The sequence below is a fragment of the Lycorma delicatula genome, chromosome 8 (genome assembly GCF_047948215.1).
Source record: "Lycorma delicatula isolate Av1 chromosome 8, ASM4794821v1, whole genome shotgun sequence".
Classification (NCBI taxonomy): domain Eukaryota; kingdom Metazoa; phylum Arthropoda; class Insecta; order Hemiptera; family Fulgoridae; genus Lycorma; species Lycorma delicatula.
Window position 1 is genome coordinate 51,798,602 of NC_134462.1, and position 20,705 is coordinate 51,819,306.

Below are 20,705 nucleotides of genomic sequence, written 5' to 3' on the forward strand. Positions count from 1 at the left end.
GTAATACCCTACTCGAGTAGTCATATAAAAAAGATATACTTGCCGAAAAAATTTGACAACTTTTAGCCTCTTATTTATCATGTCTGTCAAAAAATAATTTTTTTTCTTAACGATTTTTCAAAATTGTTTAGACGTGTTTTGAAATTATTGTTTAACCCTTGTGTTAGTTATTTCTTCTTAATAATATAGAAATCTGTCCAGTGAATGAAAACAGTGTATTCAATACACTGTTTCTCACAAAACAATGTATTGAAAAAATATATCAAATTATTTCTTTGACTGTAATAGTCATCGATATAACTTTTTCAGTATTTAAGGTATTTGAGGAACTTTTCTCTGAAAGTGGATGATGTTCATCCCTGTAGTGAACAGAACGAAAGTTTCATTTGTACAGCTAAATATTTTCTACAATTCAGAGAGCTTAGTATGTTGCTATGCAACAATATATTTGATTCAGTAAAGAAAGCAACGGGAAACTACTTCACTCCTCATTATACTTAAGCGTATCTGGCATGAGATGCTTTTTATTACATGAAATGGCTGTACCATTTTTGATAATGACTATTATGTCAGATCGCTTACAACCATTATGTTTCCGGCACTTAATATATATATACTAATTGTTAGGGTTCATGTAATGGCACTTTATTATTGATCTTAATCTGAATAAGATTCAAAAGATAAAATCTTGGTGTAAATGGAAATAGATTTTTTGCAGTTTAACAGCTAACTTCCCGAAAATAATTAAAGTAAAGAAAATAAAGTAGTCTGTCTAGTGGTTTAACTCGTCATCTCAAAATCAGCTGATTTTCGTAGTCGAGAGTTCTAAGATTTGAGTCCTTTTAAAGATAGTAGCTTTTATTTGGATGCTAGGCTGTGGATACCGATGTTCTTTGGTGGTTAGGTTTCAATTAACCACACATCTCAGGAGTGGTCGACCTGAGCCTGCTTCAGACTATATGTTTACCAGTAAAGTCACACTTAAATTGCTCTACTTCTGCAGCTATGTTAGGCCTGGCAAGCCGGTAGCAGTAATTACATTTGCCTATACATACACACACACACCCAGATCCGGCAGTAGCTGGAAAACTGATTGAAGAAAATAACAATTTATAAATATAAAAAAGGAAAAAATTAAAAATTTAGTGGTTTATTTTGGTATATATATTTAAAACACAAATTATTATTAAAATTAAAAAAAAAAACAGCATTAAAAAACGCCGCATATAATCAGACTAAAATAAAACCTTAGGAATCAAACCTCTAAAAACAACCTTTTTTCCAGATTCACATAAAAAAATCTCTCAAATATTTTTAAAAAAAATTTTACAGAATAATTTTTTTGAAAGAAAATTTGATCGGTCATTTCCAAGATATTTGTTCTGAAACTCCATTGTATATAATAATTAATCGATTCAGTAGTTATTTTGATGAAAGTTTAATAGATTTATATTAAAATGTGTTATTATTACGTTTCCTTTTTGTTATAATACGAGTACAAAGAAATATCATGCACAGTAAAATAAATTTAAATGAATTAAAAAATATAAAAAAATTGTTTTTATATGTTTATTTTAATAATACAATATTTATGTCTCGTTTAAAATTTAAATAATCACGTATATTTTATGCGTTCAAATTTATACTACAATAGAATGTCAGGGCTAAGGTCTTATTTACATTATTATGGAAAATAAGAGTTCAAGAAAATAAACAATACAGACTAAGAATTTTTTACGTTTGTTTGCACAAAACTTACGTATATCAAATTGCCATCTAACTGTAGGCTATATAACGTCTTTAATACGCTTAGTGTAGACAGTAGTTTTATTTTCATCTTGCGGTAGGGTAGAGTTATAAGCAAGCTTATAAAATCTCTTTGTTCCTTACAAAGATTTTATTTTATACATGTTAGGATAGACTGTATTATATTATATTTTACATTGTCTATGTTAAAACATATTATTTTAGAGTCTGCTAGTCACAATTTCATAACGGGTAAGCTACAGTAAGATGATACCTACATGTAATAATAATTCAAACCGTGACGGAGATAATGATGAAAACGATAATAGGCCTAATTCTCCTTCTAATACAACAGTTAAAAGATTACAAAAACTTCATATACTAACTCGGTAAGTTTTTATATATATTTATTGATTTATTTTTTTTGGTTGATGAAATTAATTAGATACACAGAAAGTTATAAAGAAACTTGATTGTGAAATATAATAATGGAATTTTGTAGCGTATACCTGACCGGAATTCGAACCCGGGACCTCCGGATGAAAGGCCAAGACGCTACCATTCCGTCACGGAGATCGGCCGATATAATTTCTTTATTTTTCTTTTATAAAATATAGTAATATAATTTACAACTATTCAGTTTTTTCTTCCAAATCAGTGGGTATTTGAAGGTATTTGCAGAGAAATTATAAGTATATATATACTTAAACTCGCTTCGCTTGCTAACCTTTGCTCGCTAGTCAAAGTTAGCGAGCGAAGCAAGCGTAGGTTAGATTATATTTATAATTATAAGCAATAATACTTATATTTGACCTCTCTCGGGTACATTTGGAAGACCCATGTTTGAATAAAATCGATGAGAAGAAATAAAAAAATATAGAAGACTAATCCAAGATTGATTGTCAATATGGAAAATTGTCCTTTTTCGGTAAAGATGTTATTTAATTATTGGTTCATTTGGTTATTGTTATATAAATCTAAAAAATCGCGTTTTTATCGTTATTTTTGAGAAAGAAAGGAAAAAAATTGGTACCCACTTACCGAAAAGGGTCCAATTAATAATATTTTAACATATTTTTCTACGTCCTAGATCCACACACCTATCTACTTTGTGTTTACTTTTTATCATTTTCCCTTACATCATTTCAATTTCTAAATTTATTTATAATTAGAAGTTAAACTAATTGTGGATACCTAATAATTTATCAAAAATTCTGTTTTAAACTTCTCTTTTTTTTTAAATATCAAAAAGTTATTTATAGCCAACAAAATTATATATTCTCGAAAAAAAAATTATTTGGTATTGCCTAACATAATAAACTATTTTATCGTTTACATGTGTAAGAATATTATTTATATTGACGAAGTAAATAAGTTTCCTTTACATAATGAATCGTCTTTATTACTAAAACAAATAAATGAAAATACGAATTTGTCGTTCTTTATATCTTTGCATCGATTTCATTTTTTTCCTTTATTTTAAAATAGATGTAAAATACTGTTTTAGAAAATTTCATGATAAATCAGAATAAATTTAACTAAACTAAAGAGAAGAAAGAAAGAGATTAGGAACTAATTAAATAAATTAGTTATATTATTTTTATGAATAAACTGCTGAATAAGGATAACGTAATTTTATTTTATTAATTAATTTCTAATTTAAAACGTATAATGTTTATTTTAATTACAATTATATTATTATTATTATTTTTTAGTATTAAGGTTTACTTTTAAGTTTACTCTCTTATAAAATATATAAAGTATTTTAATTATACGCTATATGTTACAGCTACGAATTTTTAAAATATTGTACTTTATCTTAACAAATGAATTTCAGCTGTTAAAACCCCTAAAATTCACTGTTAAAACTTTACTTGCCAAATATCTATTTTAGCCGATTTCATTTCTAGGGCGTTAAATAACTAGGTCATGAAACCAGAAATTCATTTTAAATGCGGGATCTACCTAAAACTTGTATTTTGACTTAAATATCTACAAATATCTCTGACTACAAATATCTCATTTACCTCTTTCTTGTAGCAATTTATTATTATTTTTTTTTTTTATCTTATACGGGTGTAATCGTTTTTGTAAATTTTTGTACTTATAAGGGTGATTCACAACTATAAGGCAATCTCTTGGGAGCTGATTCTATAGCTGAAAAATAGGGGAAAAAGTTCATATAAACATAGGTCCGAAAACGAAGCGTTTTCGGGCCTAATTTTCGTTAACGAAAATTAATTGATTTTAAAACACGATTTAATGTACTTCTAGAAAAATTCGGCAGTTCAGAATCGGTATTCACGGCATTTAATATTTTGTTCAATTTAGGAAGCTCGTTATTAAAATAAAACGAATGAAGCTTTTTCTGATACCGGTTTTAGTAAAATTGTCCGACGTTTTAATCGTTTTTAAACGCTTTCAAGTCTTTTTAGGACAAACATGTGTGTTATCAATTTTTTGTTTCTTTTATATTAGAAAATTGTTATTTCGCTAACGATTGTTGTACTACTTGTTTTCCAAGCAATATCTCTGATTGCAGTTTTAGATTTATCTTGTTTTAAGGTCATATATAGGTTGGTTTTTGTTTCGGAGCTATTTAAGAGTTTTTCCCGGTTTATGTTTCACGACAGAACCACTCATAATTATAACCCGATTGGCATAAGGTAAATTAAAATTAATGCAAATAACACTGAATAAAACTGTTACAAAAATTGGATCTTTTTTCGGAATCCTCTCCGCCCCCCCCCCCAAAAAAAACACTTTATTTTTTAACCAATAGTCCAAAAATCGATGTATTTTTAATATCCAAAGAGAATTAGGTGGGAATATGCATGTTTCAAAATAGCAGGAAATAGCTCAAAATAGGATATATTGATTTTAACAATAACCCGGTTGAAGAGATAACCCAGTAATACAATCTTTTATACCACTCATTTTAAACATTCTCCATATTAATATATTTTACATATTAAAAATATAAGCATTATTGCTTATAATTATAGATATAAATTATAAATATAATCAATCAAACTTAACCTACGCTCGCTAACCTCGACTAATTAACAGTCACGTTTTGATTATTTAAATAATAAATAATTGTCGGCCTCCGTGGCCCGAGTGGTAGCGTCTCGGCCTTTCATCCGGAGGTCCCGGGTTTGAATCCCGGTCAGACATGACATTTTCAAAAAAATAAATAAATAAAAAAAATAATTGCAGCAATAATTACTGAATTTATTATTTAAATATTCACAATATTTCTATTAATTAGTAAGGTAAGCGAAAGTAGGCTAGGTTTGGTTTAGATTATATTTATAAAATAAATAAATATAAATGGTTATAAGAATGGTAATGTAAATGGTTATATTTGGTTTATTCTGTTATTTCTCCAACCTGGTTATTGTTATTATCAATATTTATTGTTATTTTCAGTTATCTCCAGGTGAAAAAATTGCTAACTTGTGGGGGTGAGAAACGAAAAACAACCAATTTTTATTTTTCATTTTGAAACATGCATATTCCCACTTAACTTATTGGATAATAAAAATACATCGATTTTTGGCCGATTGGTTAAAAAATTACGTGTTTTTTTTGGGGGGGGGGGAAGGAGGAATTCCGAAAAACATCCTAAAAATTAATTACAAAACTGTATCGAACCGTACAGAGTAACACGATAACATTAACCGAAATACTTTCTTTCATTGAACTGAATAATTCTGTGAAGCATACTAAAGATGGTATAGTTATTAAAGATCAATCAGACTGAACAAAATTGTTAATTGCTTATCATGGACATGTCATAGCGCCAGACAAGTAATAGCTTATATTGCATTATTATTCGCATAAAGCAATAATTACAATTAACATGTGGGAGTGACAGAATCATTCAACTTGAAATATTACTCGTTAATTTTGAACTCATATTTGTATCTGCTGCAGCATGGCTTCCTGAGACTGACTATAGCGACATAAATGTTTATGAAATATCGTAATAATTCTGTAAATAAACCTCAAAAAGTGTTTTTTTTTCAGGATATTTGGTCGTACTTCTGTAAGAAATTTTCCGATTAGTGATTCTAAAAAAGTATTTAATATTTCCTCTTTGTTTTAGGCTTGATTTGTCATATTTATCGATTTATGTTGTATAATCAGCATTTCGGTACAGTCGATTTATTTTACTTAAATAATTTATTTTCGAATTTCTAGGATACAAGTAGGTGATATTAATCTTCATTTTTTAGTTCGCGATCCCGAACTATAGACCTAATTTTTCAACAGTAAATAGAGTTGTAAAATTTTATAATAGTTATTAGAGCAATATTGATATTTTCAATGATTTATTAAGAAACCTTCATAATAATGACCTGTCTGTTATAATTAAAATTTAGTTTTATTTGTATTCCTCAATTTGTTATCTAAATTGTTATCAGTCTTTGTAATTACTCTATTTTTTTTTTAATTTTGATTCGTTTTAGTTCTGTTTGTTAATTTCTTTAACGCATAACGTTTTACTTTTTTACATATTAACTTTTAAATCAACCTAAAATTAAATCAAAACCTCTAAAATGGTTTTCTACGCCATATTTTGAATATTTAATGTTCTAAATGGCATTTATTTTTTTTTCAATTATGAATGAATAAATGTTTAATAACCTTTATCCTCTGTAATTAAGTCAAATTTTATTAAATTCTTTTTAAATTTATTCCTTTTCTTGCCCTTCATGGGCACAAAGCATACAGTATTTCATTAAACACTAAATTATTTACTTAAGGCTTTTGGGGTTTATAACTATAATAAAATTGAAATATTTTTTTATGTTACAAGATAATTGTGGTTTTAATTCAATTAAAACTTTATCATCAACTCAGTTTAGTAAATTAACAGTTATTTCACATAGACTTTAATTCGTTTCACTTACCGTTTCACGGTAAGTGAAATTAAAGAATCTCTTGCTTATTAAACAATCCAAAAGTATAAATAATCCAATTCTCAATTCTATATAAATACATATAAATTATACGTATAATTTAGAGTATATTACTTTGTAAATTATTTATTTAATTTTAAATTGAAAAAATACTCCGAAATAACGCTGAAAATAAAGTAATGAAAAATATTACAAATGATAACATTTTTCCTTGTACCAAATTTCCTGTTGTTTTATATCAGTTTTAAAACGAGGGTCTTTTAATAATTAAAGAGACGAATGACTGTAGAAAAATGATTCAATGGCAATGAAACTAATGCTACTATTCATAATAATAGCCGGCTACGTTTAGCAACTAGTCCCATTATTCTATGAACTTTTTTATTCTAGTAGAAAGTATTTTTCACCTCGGTGTCTGACGCTCTCTTGTACCTCATTTTTGACCTGCTACTCACTGTTTTCGTACTCAGTTTCACGAAAAATCGAGAAGACGAAACAAAAAAATGTGATGGTACGAGATCAGGGTTGTAAGATGGATGTAGCAACACATCTTGTTCCAAATTTTGAATAGTTACCCGTGTATTTTGTGAGGTATGGGTTCGAGCAGAAGAATTATACCTTTCAAGAAAGAACCAGGACGCTTCCTTCTTATTACGAATTTCACTGTATTTTCTAGCATGTCACAGTAGCACTCACTGTTAATTGTATTTTTGTTTTCAAATAATCAAAATAAATTTGGCCTTCATAGTCCCAAAATACTGTGAGCTTATTGTACAGTCTGATGCATAAGTTTTTAATAATTTGGATTCCGACTCAAAATAATAATACAAAATTTCATCACGAGTCATTTGCGATCTAAAAAAAAAGAAATACCTTCCGCTAAAAACAGTGGTTTAAATTAACAAATGTGAATTTGTTACTTTGATTGGACTATCTAGGAACCCACCTTGAACACGTTTTACAGTAATTCAACTTATCTTGGATAATGGAATGAATAAGCAGTACCGATACTCGAACTAAAAATTTCAGCAATTTCCCAAATTTTATGCGTCTGTCTTTTAGAATACTCTGATGCAAAACATCTGTTGATTTTAATAACCGCTCTTCCGCTAATATGAAAATCGGTGATACTTGATCGGCCCGATTTAAACTGTTCGATCTATTTATAAAAATGTTCACGTTCAGTACACTTTTTAGCTTTCTGTTTAAATATCTACGAGTGAATTTTGACCGGTTCAGAAAATAAAAATCTAATATAGCCCTCTGTTCTTCCATGGTACATGTTTCAAGCGGAGCCGGCATTTTGAAATGAACAAAAGAGTTTGAAATAATGGAAATTCTTTTCGAACGTATATTTTCACATATTTTTTATATGAACGATGACAATTTTAAGTCATGGAGATTCAGCTTATTCTATTTAATAGTTTTTCTGCTGTTACCATTTGTCTCTTTAATTATTGATCGACCGTAGTAATTTTTTTTTGTTTTTTTGTTATATTTACATTTTATATAAATTTAATAAAATTTTACATTTCTATAAACTGATTAAAAATTTTAAAACATTAAATTCTTATAATAAAAAAAATAGCTTTTAGAAAATAGAAAATGTGCAAAATTGAATAAAATTCGAATGTAATTACTATGTGTATGTTCAACATGTTCTCCTTAGTGTGTCTGCTAATAAGCAAATGGTACTTATATATTTTGTTTAGTCTACACAAGATCACATACCACCAGTAATCTTCTGTTTTGTAAATATTTAACTTTGTAGTGGAAAAATATTAATTAATATTAATATTAATTTTTATTAGTATTATAATTATTATATACTATTTTGAATAGCGTAATAAGTAAATTGCCGACCTCCGTGGAGCGAGTGGTAGCGTCTCGGACTTTCATTCGGAGGTCCCGGGTTCGAATCCCGGTCAGGCATGGCATTTTCACACGCTACTTGTCATTCATCTCATCCTCTGAAACAATGTCTAACGGTGGTCTCGGAGATTAAAAAAATAAAAAAAGTAAATTTTATAATATAAAGTAATTTTATTTTATAAGTATATTTTATAATATATAAGTAATTTTATAATATATAATATAAATTTTATAATATATTTTATAAAGTATATTTTATAATATTTTTATAATATAATCATACTTTAAAATTTTATTTTTGAAAAACGATAGTTTAAATTTTATTAATTTAAAGATTTATAGTTAATTGCAATACATAAAATAATATTAATTTGAAATTCAATCCACCATCTCCGTGGTGGAATAGTAGCGTCTTAGCCTGTCATCCGAAGGCCCCGAGTTCGAATTCCGATCAGGCATGGAGTTTATCATATACTAAAACATTTCCATTTCGTATATCCTCAGGATAAGCTTCAAACTTATGTTATGAATTAATTAATGAAAAAAAGAAACTCTTGCACAATTCTGCGCAAGAAGGCTGACTTTTCGTTTCCGACGCCTTCCTATTTCGGTAGCAGGAACGCACTGATTTTCAGCGTACAACGCACTAACGTTCCACTCGTTCAATTAACGAGTAGACACATAAGCATCAAGTTTAAATTCACTCACCTAGTGACACACTACATAATCGCATATGAAAAATACACCAAAAAAAGGCAAACTAACCTCAAATTCAGGTTATGTTGCCTGTTGTCGATCTTAAATTGAGGATAACTGAAGAAAGATTCAACCAATCTTTATCTCCAGATACACAACTACAGCATGGTCAAATTTCAGAAAAATTACTTAAATAGTTTTGGAGATTTTTGAGCCACAAATTTTATACATAGAAAAATTATATATATATATATATATATATATATATATATATAAAAGGAAATTACATTTATTTTAAGTGAATGATATTTTCGTACTCCTTATACCACAAAACATAAAGAAAATTCAATTTCACTCCCCAGTCCCATGGTGCGACCAAAAGTAATACCGTACTTTTCTTCGAAACTTCGGTAAAAAATCGATTATAAAATTGTATTGATTTTAGCCTTTTATTTAAAAAAAATAATAATAATAATAAAAAAAATCGTTTATCTGAAACCTACATTAAACATGTGCCCCTTGCTCTTATTATAGGAGTATAATTTCCTAAATCATAAATTTGCATTAAACTTGAATTGCAAAAATAAAAAACTTCTGTCGCAGTAAGTGCATCAGAAGGACGAATTTCCGGTTTTAGTTAAGAAAGAAAGGATATTGCACTGCTGAAATGATTTTTGAAAATAATATTGCTTTCGGTGTTTTTTTGTTGTTTTTTTTTATGTTACGGTACTAGCATGTGTTCTTTCATAATACTGCGAGTTACTGTGTAGTATTCCAGTAAATACATTATATTTGCATAGTTGTGTTTCTTCATCCTCCTTTCTCATAATTTTTTTTCTTTTTAGCCTCCGGAACTTACTTCAGAGGATAAATGAGGATAATATATATGACTGTAAATGACATTTAGTCTTGAACAGTCTTAGGTCTCAATTAACTGAGATGTACAGTTAATTGAAATCCAACCATCAAAGAACACCAGTATTCACGATATATTATTCAAATCCGTATAAAAGTACCTGCCATTACTAGGATTTGAGCCTTAGAACTCTCGACTTCGAAATCAGCTGCTTTGCGATGAAGAGTTAACCACTAGACCAGCCTGTTGGGCTCCTTTTCACATAGTTTTTGAATTGTTACTGCATCAATCGTTTAACACTGCTACTTGCTAACAACCCACTTTGATACTGTTACCCATAAATTGTATGGTTTTTGAGCCGTGCTTAGAAAAAAGAAGAGGTTCAAATTGACCTAGAACGACTGAAACTTTAAAACTGTTTTTTTTTGGTACCAACCCCTTTCCTTCATACCAGATCAGATTTTGGATTATCGCGAAACTAAAGTACTATAACGAAAGGCTCGCAGCTGGCGGTGCTCGCAAAAAATCTGATTTCAGCTATAAACTTATATTTTGGGAACATCGGGAAACCAGCTTGCAACAGGTAGTGCTCGCAAAAATGTAAGTTTGCCTTTCTTCAAGTTAACAACATGAAAACCTTGAAAACAAACCCAAAATCCCAGGTTTTTGCCTCTAACTCTGGTGAAATAAATCGCTTGAAACTCAGTTGGGCTTATATTAGCAATAGGTTTACATTATCCCACCAAGTTTCGTCAAAATTTGTTAAGATTTGCGTTCGTAGCACGGATGAAAAAATCTTTTACATATGTATATAAACATTGCAGAATCGTGCTCAAGAGACTCCAAAACGAAAAGAAAAGTTGATTCCTCCTTCACCCGACACTCCGTTGGAAAAATTTGATCGGCTGCAGCACAATTTCTATAAATTCTTTGGTAATCCGTTAAAAAATAAAAATATAATTTTAATTCTAGATCAATAACTGTAATTTTAAATTGTTAGGGATGTAGGATGTAGAGGGTATACTGAAATGAAACGACTAGGGAATCTTGGAGAGCTGCATCAAACCAGTCAAATGACTGAAGACAAAAAAAAAACTGTAATTTTAATTAATGAAATGATTTATAAAAGGAAGGTATGTAAGGAAAAATTTATATTAAAATGTTTGAAGGTAATAAATAATAGTTTGAATCAAACTAAATAAAAAAACAAGGTATAATAAATTCGTTTTAAGAAATTTTGAGGTTTCTGAATGTGAATCAGAGTAAATTTACAATATTTTTTGCTAGTAATAAAAATATAATTCGTAAAAATTATTACTTAACAAGAAATATAGGCCTTTTAACAATAAAAGGACAATGACTGATAAATAAAACAAATAAAAATTAAACAAAAGAAATGTATTTTTAAATACAGATTACTATAATTAATTTTTTTTTTTACTATTGTAATGAATATTTTATTGCATTATCTGTTTATTATGTATGACCCTGTATTTTTTCTTAACTTATCTGCATAGATTTTCTCCTTCATTTTGTTATCGTGAACTAACATAACAATAGCGTGCAACGATCGAGCCGAATAAAAATAACTCCAGTCACACAGTTATCGACTTAACTAATACTAGTCTTATTCAGTTGTGCCACATATTTTATATTATTATTTTACGTTTTTCCCGCCGTTGTTGATGATGTAAAGTTAAAAGAAAGTTACCGGTTCGGTTTTTTCCGCGAAACTTAACCTAGCTGATCTCATACATCCGGATCCGTTTTCTTTTATTATAGTTTTACTGTTACTTTTAATTAACTGTTTTCTTCATATCCTTTAAAAATTTACATACGTATTTGTAGTACTAATATAGATTAACATAATTCATTTTTAATATTTATTTATCTTGTTTTATATATTTTTAAGTATTTCATTATACTTATACTATTTTTTAATATCTATTAATAATTTTTTTTTTTTTAGTTTTTACGTGATTTTATATTAATATTAATCATTTAAACAACTTTATTTTGTGCAAAATTTATGGTTAATAAGCTCAGATAATGGTGAGGTTTTCAATGTTTTTTTTTATTTTTTAATAATTATTTCTTAGTTCGTTTTATGAAAGCCTTAAGGTTTATTCTGGACATTTTTTATTTATTCTGTTTTAACAAATTATTCATATATATCTGTTGACTTTTTTTATATTCCTTATAATATTCTCTTATATGACATATAACCCGATTTGCAGTAATTTGAATTATTAGAGAATCAATTTTAATTCTTAACCTACCATTAAAAATTAAAATATGCCATAAGAATAATTGGAAAGATAATTAAAATTTTCGATTTAAATTACGATTACGATTAAAATCTTTTATAAATAATTATTTTAAAATAATTCTAAACTTTTACTATGGGATTTTTTGATCGTATGGGATTTTTCTATACCGTAAGTAAATTATTAAAAAAAAAATTTCATACTTTCCTTTGTATTGGGCTAATTTGTATAATATTTAATATTAAAGAAAATTCAAGTTAATATAAAACTAAAAAAAATCAAAATACTGTTATTCTTTTGGTTATTTTTTTTTAAATTTAAAAAAGGGACTATTTGGTTTCTATTCTGTTAGAAATAATTACCAATTTTTACAATTTGAAACAGATACAATATTGCATTTCAGCCATTAGTTCTTAATTATTCATTTTTGCCATACATTCTACATATTTACATAAAAGAGTAACTAATCATTTTCAATTAATCGATTTCTTGTTCTCTGACCAAATCATCTTTTATCAAAGACAATTTTATTCTCTACAAAATATATTTATATATTTCAAATTTAATTAGGATTTTCCTTTTTTCTCTTTCTTTAAACAATGAAATTGGTAGGATCTTTGTGTTATGGTCATTTCAAAGAAAAATCTTATTAATAAATTTGAAGGTTAAAAGAGTGACATTTTATTACGTCATTTCTACAAAGTAATGAAATATTTTCGTGACTTTATTTTAACTGTTTACAGACAACAGGAAAATTACTTTTACATTCTAGGCATCTTAACTCTAGAGCTATGCTGCAAAAATGAATTTAATCAGTAAAAAGATGGGGGTATGCCTTTTTTTTCTTTTTTTTTTGTTATTTTTCGATCTTTCATGACGTAGGGATACCAGAAAATAAAAACACGTGAAGGGGATAATATTCTTACGTACGTACGTATGTACGTGTATTGGCTTGTTTTGAAGTTTAATAACTTTTGATTGGATAAACCGACTTTGATAAAAGTTTGCACACCGACTCGTGTATATGGGGCAATTTGTTGGTGAACGTTTTGGGTCAATATTTCCAGGTAGCAGGAAGTTGATAGTTTTTGGGGTCAATTTTATAAATATTTTGCAAAAATAATTCCACTTTATAGTAAATACAGTACATGCTTGCTGCTTATCTTACCATTTAAAAAAAAAAATTATCCCAAAATTTCTCCTTCCCCAAAAATCGAAAAAGATACCATTTTATTTAATGTATATTTTGATGTCTTCTTAAGTATAGTAGTAGTGCAAGTGAAAAAATTAACTTTTTGGACATTATTGGGGAGTTGGGGAAAGAGCCGATCAAAGTTTAAAAATATCGAAATTTCTGAATTTTTTAAACTGTTTTTGGTTTATTCAAACTTTTAATATTATTAAAAGTTTTAGCCCTCAACATTACCCCAAAATATTTTTTTTTATAATCTTTTAATAATATTACAATAAAATTTCATTATAATTCACCTCCCCCCCCCTAAAATAAAAAATCTTAGGTAATATTTTATTAGTTGTACATTTTTTAGTGGATTTCTTTTTTAATTTCTTCCAGTTTACATAAACATAGAAAGATTTTTTTAATTTCTTTGAAGGTGATTTTGGAGATGGGGGAACAGAAAAAGAGAAAACCCCGATTTCTTAATTATTATTATTATTTTTTTTAGTTTATTTAAATATATACAATAATTTTACAATAAAACTTCATAATAAATTACCTCCATCCCAGAAAAATATTAGGTGACTTTTTTTATATAAAATTATTTTTCCACTATATAATAATAAATTAACAATGCTAAGAACGTATTACAACTTTGTTGTCAGATTTTTTTTTTGTTGAAACGTTGAATTTTTTCGAGGATTAAGCTACTGTAGAAGTCACGGGAAAATTAAAGTTAAAAAAAATTAAAATATAATTAGTTTCAAATGGTTTTTAGCTTCTTCTTTCTTTTAAGAAACAATGAATAAAGTTGTTTTTTCTTAAATTAAAATCAATTTTCAAGCGGGTGGTTAATGTGCAGTTGGTAGCTAAATAACGAATTCACTACTAGACCAACCCACCGGGTTACTGTGAACTAGTCATCGCAAATCACCTGATTTCGAAGTCGAGAGTTCTAAGTTTCAAATCCTAGTAAAGGCAGTTACTTTTATATTGATTTGAATACTAGATCGTGGATATCGGTGTGTATTGGTGGTTGGGTTTCAATTAACCATTCATCTCAGGAATGGTCGACCTGAGACTGTACAAGACACTCATTCATACACACATTCATACATATCATATTAATTCATCCTCTGAAGTAATACCTTACGGTGGTTCCGGAGACTAAACAGAAAAAAATAAAAAGAATAATGAGTAGCTAAGGTGGGAGAATACCTTAGTAACATTTATGAGTATCATTATCACTATTAACTGAAAATAAATTTTACGTATACATATGTAACTCGTTATCTTTAGCCTAATATTTCTTTTGTGAAGTTATTTACCTAACATTTAAATTACCAACATGTTTACAATGTCTCATAATAAATTTTAAAAGATGCTTGTAGAATAATTTATAGATAAAATTGTTATTTTAATGATCAAGTTGCAATACTTTATCCTGACATAGTTATGCATTTCATTTGTTATAAATAAAAGTAGTAATAAAAACCTGTTTATTATCTAAAAAATTTTTAAATATAAAATTATTAAAAAAAAAAAATTAAAACGTAATACATTTAAAGCTAAACATTAAAAAATAAAATTAGTCAACCCACTGGGTTGGTCTAGTGGTAAACTCGTCGATGTAAATCAGCTGATTTCGATGTCGATGTTCTCAGGTTCAAATTCCAATAAAGGTAAGTTACTTTTATTCGAATTTGAATACTAGATCGTGGATACCGGTATTCTTTGGTGGTTAGGTTTCAATTAACCACAAGTCTCAGGAGTAGTCGACCTGAGTTTGTTCAAGACTATAAATTTACCGATACAGTTACACTGATAAGTCACTAATGACTTAATTGTTGATACAGCTATAAATAAAAGTATTAAAAACAAAAACTAATCAAATTCTAATGCCAAGACTACAAGGTTGCTTGTCCATTATAAAGATATGTTTTATATATATTTTTCCTTTCAATTTTAAATTTTATATTTAAATAAGAATTTATTGCGCTGAAAATAACTTAAATAAATCCATTTTAATTGTTTAAATTAGTTTAATTTTGATTTGCATGTTTTTTAATTTAAAAGATAAAATACAAAAATTTTAATACCTAAACTTTGTTTAGGAGAATTTTACCGGAAGGCGATTTGGTTTGTTAACAGTTCGGATTGTTGACCTTCTGATAATCACTGTTCTGCTACGGCCTACATAATCTACAGAACACTTGCTTTAAATTACCAATAGGCAACGTTGCATACCGTAACATATTACCGATATCATCATCAGGTTTTATTATATCATAAAGTTTTATTTTAAATCTATTTGAATAATAACGGGAGTTTTTGTACGTTTAATCTTGCCTGTGGTAATGTACATCATAAAAAAAAATATAATAACGGATAGCTTATAACTAAACGAGAAGATCGTGGGTGAAACTGGAATTTGGTAAGCCGTTTTTTTAAATTATATATAATAGTATATTTTATAAATCTATAGATCTATAGATTTATAAATCTATAGAAAAGTTGGTAACAAAGTTGTAAATACTTTTCTGGCATTACTTATTTATTCTTATATAGTGGGAAAATAATGATACAAGATATAATTTACCAAAGATAACTTTTTTAGGGTGGGGGTAATTTATGACGAAGTTTCATTGTAAAATTATATTTAATAAATAAACCAAAAAAAGTTTTAAAAGGTTCAAAAAATTGATATTTTTTAAATTTTTATCGGCTCCCCACTTCCAATATTGCCTAAGAAGATATAAACAAAATTGTTTAAAAATATATAGTAAATAAAAAATTTTTATTATTTGGGAATGGGAAAATTTTGAGCAAAATTGTTTTAAGAATGGTAACGTAAGCATGTACTGAGCGTAATATAAATTGAGGTTATGTATGAAAAATTCTGAGAAAATTGACCCCAATAAACAATCTACCCCCTGGAGATATTGATCAAAACCTTTAACCAAAAACTTTCCCCGTATACACGAATCTCTGTGCAAAATTTCATCAAAATCGGTTTATCCAGTCGAAAGTTATTAAAGCTTCAAACATGCCAACACATGTATGTACGAACATAACCTCTCCACTTTTTTTTGTTTTTTGGAGTCCTGAGTTATGAAAGTCGAGAAATAAAAAAGAAACATATCTCATTTTTGACTTACTTTCCTTCTTGCAACGTAACTCTAGAGCTATAAGTCAGGAAGATTTTATACATATATTTTTCTTTCTTTAGAAATAACCAGAATGACAACCAGTTATAATTTCAGAATGATAGATGGACTTTGTAGCGTATAAAAAATCCTAACCCTGCTTGCGATTCAAATCTAGGCCTATTTGCCTTTTGGGATGAAAAGCGAAAACTTTTTTCGGTCACGGTAGCGTATATACAGAATTTCCAAACGTTTAGTGTTTACCAACCTTAAGGGGCTGATTCACATCAAAACAAGCAAAAGCGATATGTTAAAAAATGCTTTCTCGCTTCATTTTATCTTTATCCGCTGTTTTCTGTTTCTTTTTTCTTTTTCAATAAAAATGTATACCTTAAAAATGGATTAAGATATTTTAATGAATGTTGATGTCCACATATCCGATTACATCTTCTAAAAAATAAATAAGTTTGAAAATTTTACCTTTAACAATTTCAAAACGGCGGTCATTTAAATTTTTTAATCATTATTAGTCCCATAAATATTAGTTTCATCGATTATATTTTATCAGACAAGTGTTAAGCCTTAAGCCCAGAACAAAATGATACTTTATTTGTTCAAATCGGTAAATAAACAGTTGAAATACGACTGAAATTGTTAAAATGAACCGAAAAAATTATGCACTGGCAATCTTTTGCTTGATTTCATTTCCTTTACTGATTGAATTAATAATAACTTCTGTTATTAACTAGTAAAACACTTGGGAATTTGAAATTTTTCATATCCTAGAAGAGACAATGAAATATAATTATTAATTTGATTAATTCAAATATCGGAATAAGCATTTAAGGTTTTTTATAGAACCAGAATTCGTTAATTTAATTGTTCTTTGTTAACTAAAGAGATTGGATAGCGAAATTAAATGAAATAGATATTCCTTAGTTGCTGTTCAATATCTGTTTTGAAACACAGTTTAATCTTATTACCAACTTGAAAAAATATTGAAATTTTAGCCATAATCTAAAAAACTTAATACTTTACATATTTTTTACGTATTGTCTGTACAAATGTAGAGGATTGGATTTATTTACATTCTGACTTTTATAAAGTGAAAGGTTAAATTTTGTGAATTTCCGAAATGTTTTTTAATGTCCAATATTAATTGTGATAATATTGGAGCCATATATATTTTTTCGTTAAAAAGTTATTTTCCACCAACTACTGTCTTTAGAGAGTGGTTTGAATTAAATCCGATAGGTAGTGCTGTTGTTTTGCCTATTTGATTTATTTACATTCTGACTTTTATCAAATGAAAAGTTAGATTTTGTGAGTTCAGTTTTTTAATCTTTTACCAAACTTTCAATTGTGTTCATTAATCTATATATATATATATATATAGATTATAGATGTATATATATATAGATAGATATATATATATATATATATATATATACTCAAATCTACCAATAGCGAAGCATTGCCGGGTCTGCTAGTCTACTATATAAAATAAAGCTTTTAAAAAAATGTATTCTGAAAATATGAGTTAATAATACTTATTTTTCGTTTGTTACTGTTTTAGTTTCCCACTGAATATAACTAGAATAGCTATATGAAAGAGAAAAGTATAGTTATCATGTCATAAAATGGGGTACCGGATTTTCTTTTTCAAATTTTTACGTTTTAGGGTCCGACTAGTTCATTTAGGCAAAAAAATATATATATGTATCTGCGTAAATACTTGTGTCGTACTGCTTTTCGCCTTATATCTCAGGATTTCTTTTTCAAATTTAGCTCAAATATTTTTATATACTGGGCACTAATAATTTTTTTTTTTTAAATTCGTTAAGGAGGTGGAGGGAATACCGCGAAAAAACAAATTTCGGACTTCTTCAGAAACATTTTAGAGAAAACTTTATTAAAGCAAATTTATTACCTAAATGCATACATAAATAATAATTTTAAAAAAAATCGAAAAATCAATCCCAACTCTTAAAAAGTGTTTTTTTCTTGGATGATTAATTCATCATTTAAAGCTTCGAATATTGTGTTTGGGAATATGAAATAGAAATGTGTAGCGTATGAAAAGTGCTATGCTTCACCAGGATTCGAACCCGGAACATCGAGATGAAAGACCGAGACGGTACCACTCCCCCACAGAAATTGGCGATCGGAGATTGAATATATGTATTTTATTCTTTTGTTCTATCTTCCTTCGGTTTAAATATTTTTCAAAAAAATATTTAAAGTTTATACTTCATTATAAAACTATCAAGAAATCTTTACATTGTTGTTTTATTTATAGATTCTGGATCTAAAAGGCAAAATCGTTTTTTGTAAATTTTATTTTTTTTATTTTAGCTTTTATTGAAGGAGGTGTTTAGAAAAAAATTTTTATTTTATTAACCGTATTCTATATATGAATATTATTTAAAAAATATTTCTTAGAATTTATTCCCCAACTCTAAAATATATATATTCTGTTTTTTTTTTGTTCGGCTCTAACGATTTTAATTTTTATTACTAGTAGTCGGGAAAGTCATGCAATACTTTGCCAGCTTTCTTAATTAGCTATAAATAATCAATGAATACAGCACTGTATTTTTAAGCTTTATTGTATATAATAAGTTGTTTCCCAATATAGCATTGTGAAATTGCATACATATTGCCTGAATCGTGTACTTTCTTTCTAAACAGTAATTTTTTTTTTATTATTATACTTAGTAATTTATTTATGAAATTATTTAAATCAATTTATCCCTTACACAGATCTATTAAATGTATCCAATAGCTTAACGTTTTTATCATCTTTAAAGCAGCGATAAAGTGAATATTTATTTTTTTAAACAATTCCTTTTTTGCATGTATCGTTTTCAAAGTTAAAAAAAAATCTTTTATTTTTAAATACGAATTAGCATAAATTAAAACAAGTTTACTTCGTTTCATGGAAGAAAATTCATAATTACGTTAAAAAAAGATCATTTTTTTTAAATATTTAGCTTAAAAGATTATTTTATTTACTTTACCTTAAGCAGTGGATAAATTAAATAGAATTACGGAACTTAAAATAAATTGATTTAATTTAATTACTTCATATTTATTTAGTCGTGCATGAAATACTTTTAAATAAAAATTATAAATTCAAATATATCACGGATTTCGATAGAACTTCGTCAGAAATCAACAAACTACATTTACAGTTCTAAATATGACCTAACCTAACAGTGAAATGAAAATTTGGAAAACAGATAAGCGTAAAAACATTGTATTTCAGTTCAATTAGATTTTTAATAAAGAATATTTTCAAAAAATACCTCGAATTTTGTTAGACAACGATTTTTTCCATTTGATGAACCGCGGGACTCGAATATGTCATTTTATTCATTTTTTAATGTACCTTTACGAATCGCGTCGCTAGATAGCAGTACTTGATAATACTAAACTTGATAATGTACTTAAATTAATAAAATTTAAAAGAAAATATACTACAGCTTGTTTTAATAGTAAATTCTGTTATGTAAATGAAAGTACTGAAATTGAAACAATTTTTTTAATTCCCATCACTTCTTTAAAACTAAATAAAAGTATTAATTTACAAGAGATTATTCCAATTTTATTAATAAAGAGGAATAAATAAAAAAATAATAAATTCGATTGGTAAAATCGAATTTAATTATAAAAGTGGAGGGTAACACGTTCAAAGTAATAAGTGCAAAATTACATCAGGATTTTCGATCCGTAAAGGTCATTATAATAATTTTATTAAAAAAGGAAAAATATGGTAAGAAGTGAATGGACATGACTGTAACAAAAAAAAATTGGCCGTGAAATTCAATTTGTTTGTTCTAATGCAATAAATTTTAATAATAAATCAATAAGATAACAATCAGTAATTCATAAAAAATAAAAGAATAATCTAACAAAACGCAGTGATATCAAAAAAAAATTACAATGAAATTGTAAACAGTACGGTAAGAGTCTCGCAGATATCATTTCTTAACCCACCGGGTTGGTCTAGTGGTG

The 20,705-nt window shown here is 27.4% G+C and overlaps 1 protein-coding gene across 4 annotated transcripts in view; it reads left to right on the forward strand.

The window, feature by feature from the left end:
* Positions 1-20,705, forward strand: part of cu (NADP/NADPH phosphatase nocturnin) — a 323,896-nt gene that overhangs the window by 245,958 nt on the left and 57,233 nt on the right. The window contains exon 1 of one of the 4 annotated variants that reach the window (XM_075372549.1): positions 1,837-2,135. The exons of the other annotated variants lie outside the window; for them this stretch is intronic. Coding sequence (XP_075228664.1) covers positions 2,014-2,135 — 122 coding nt within the window. The 5' untranslated portion in view covers positions 1,837-2,013. Of the gene's footprint in view, positions 1-1,836; positions 2,136-20,705 lie in introns of those variants that run through there. 4 annotated transcript variants of the gene reach the window in all.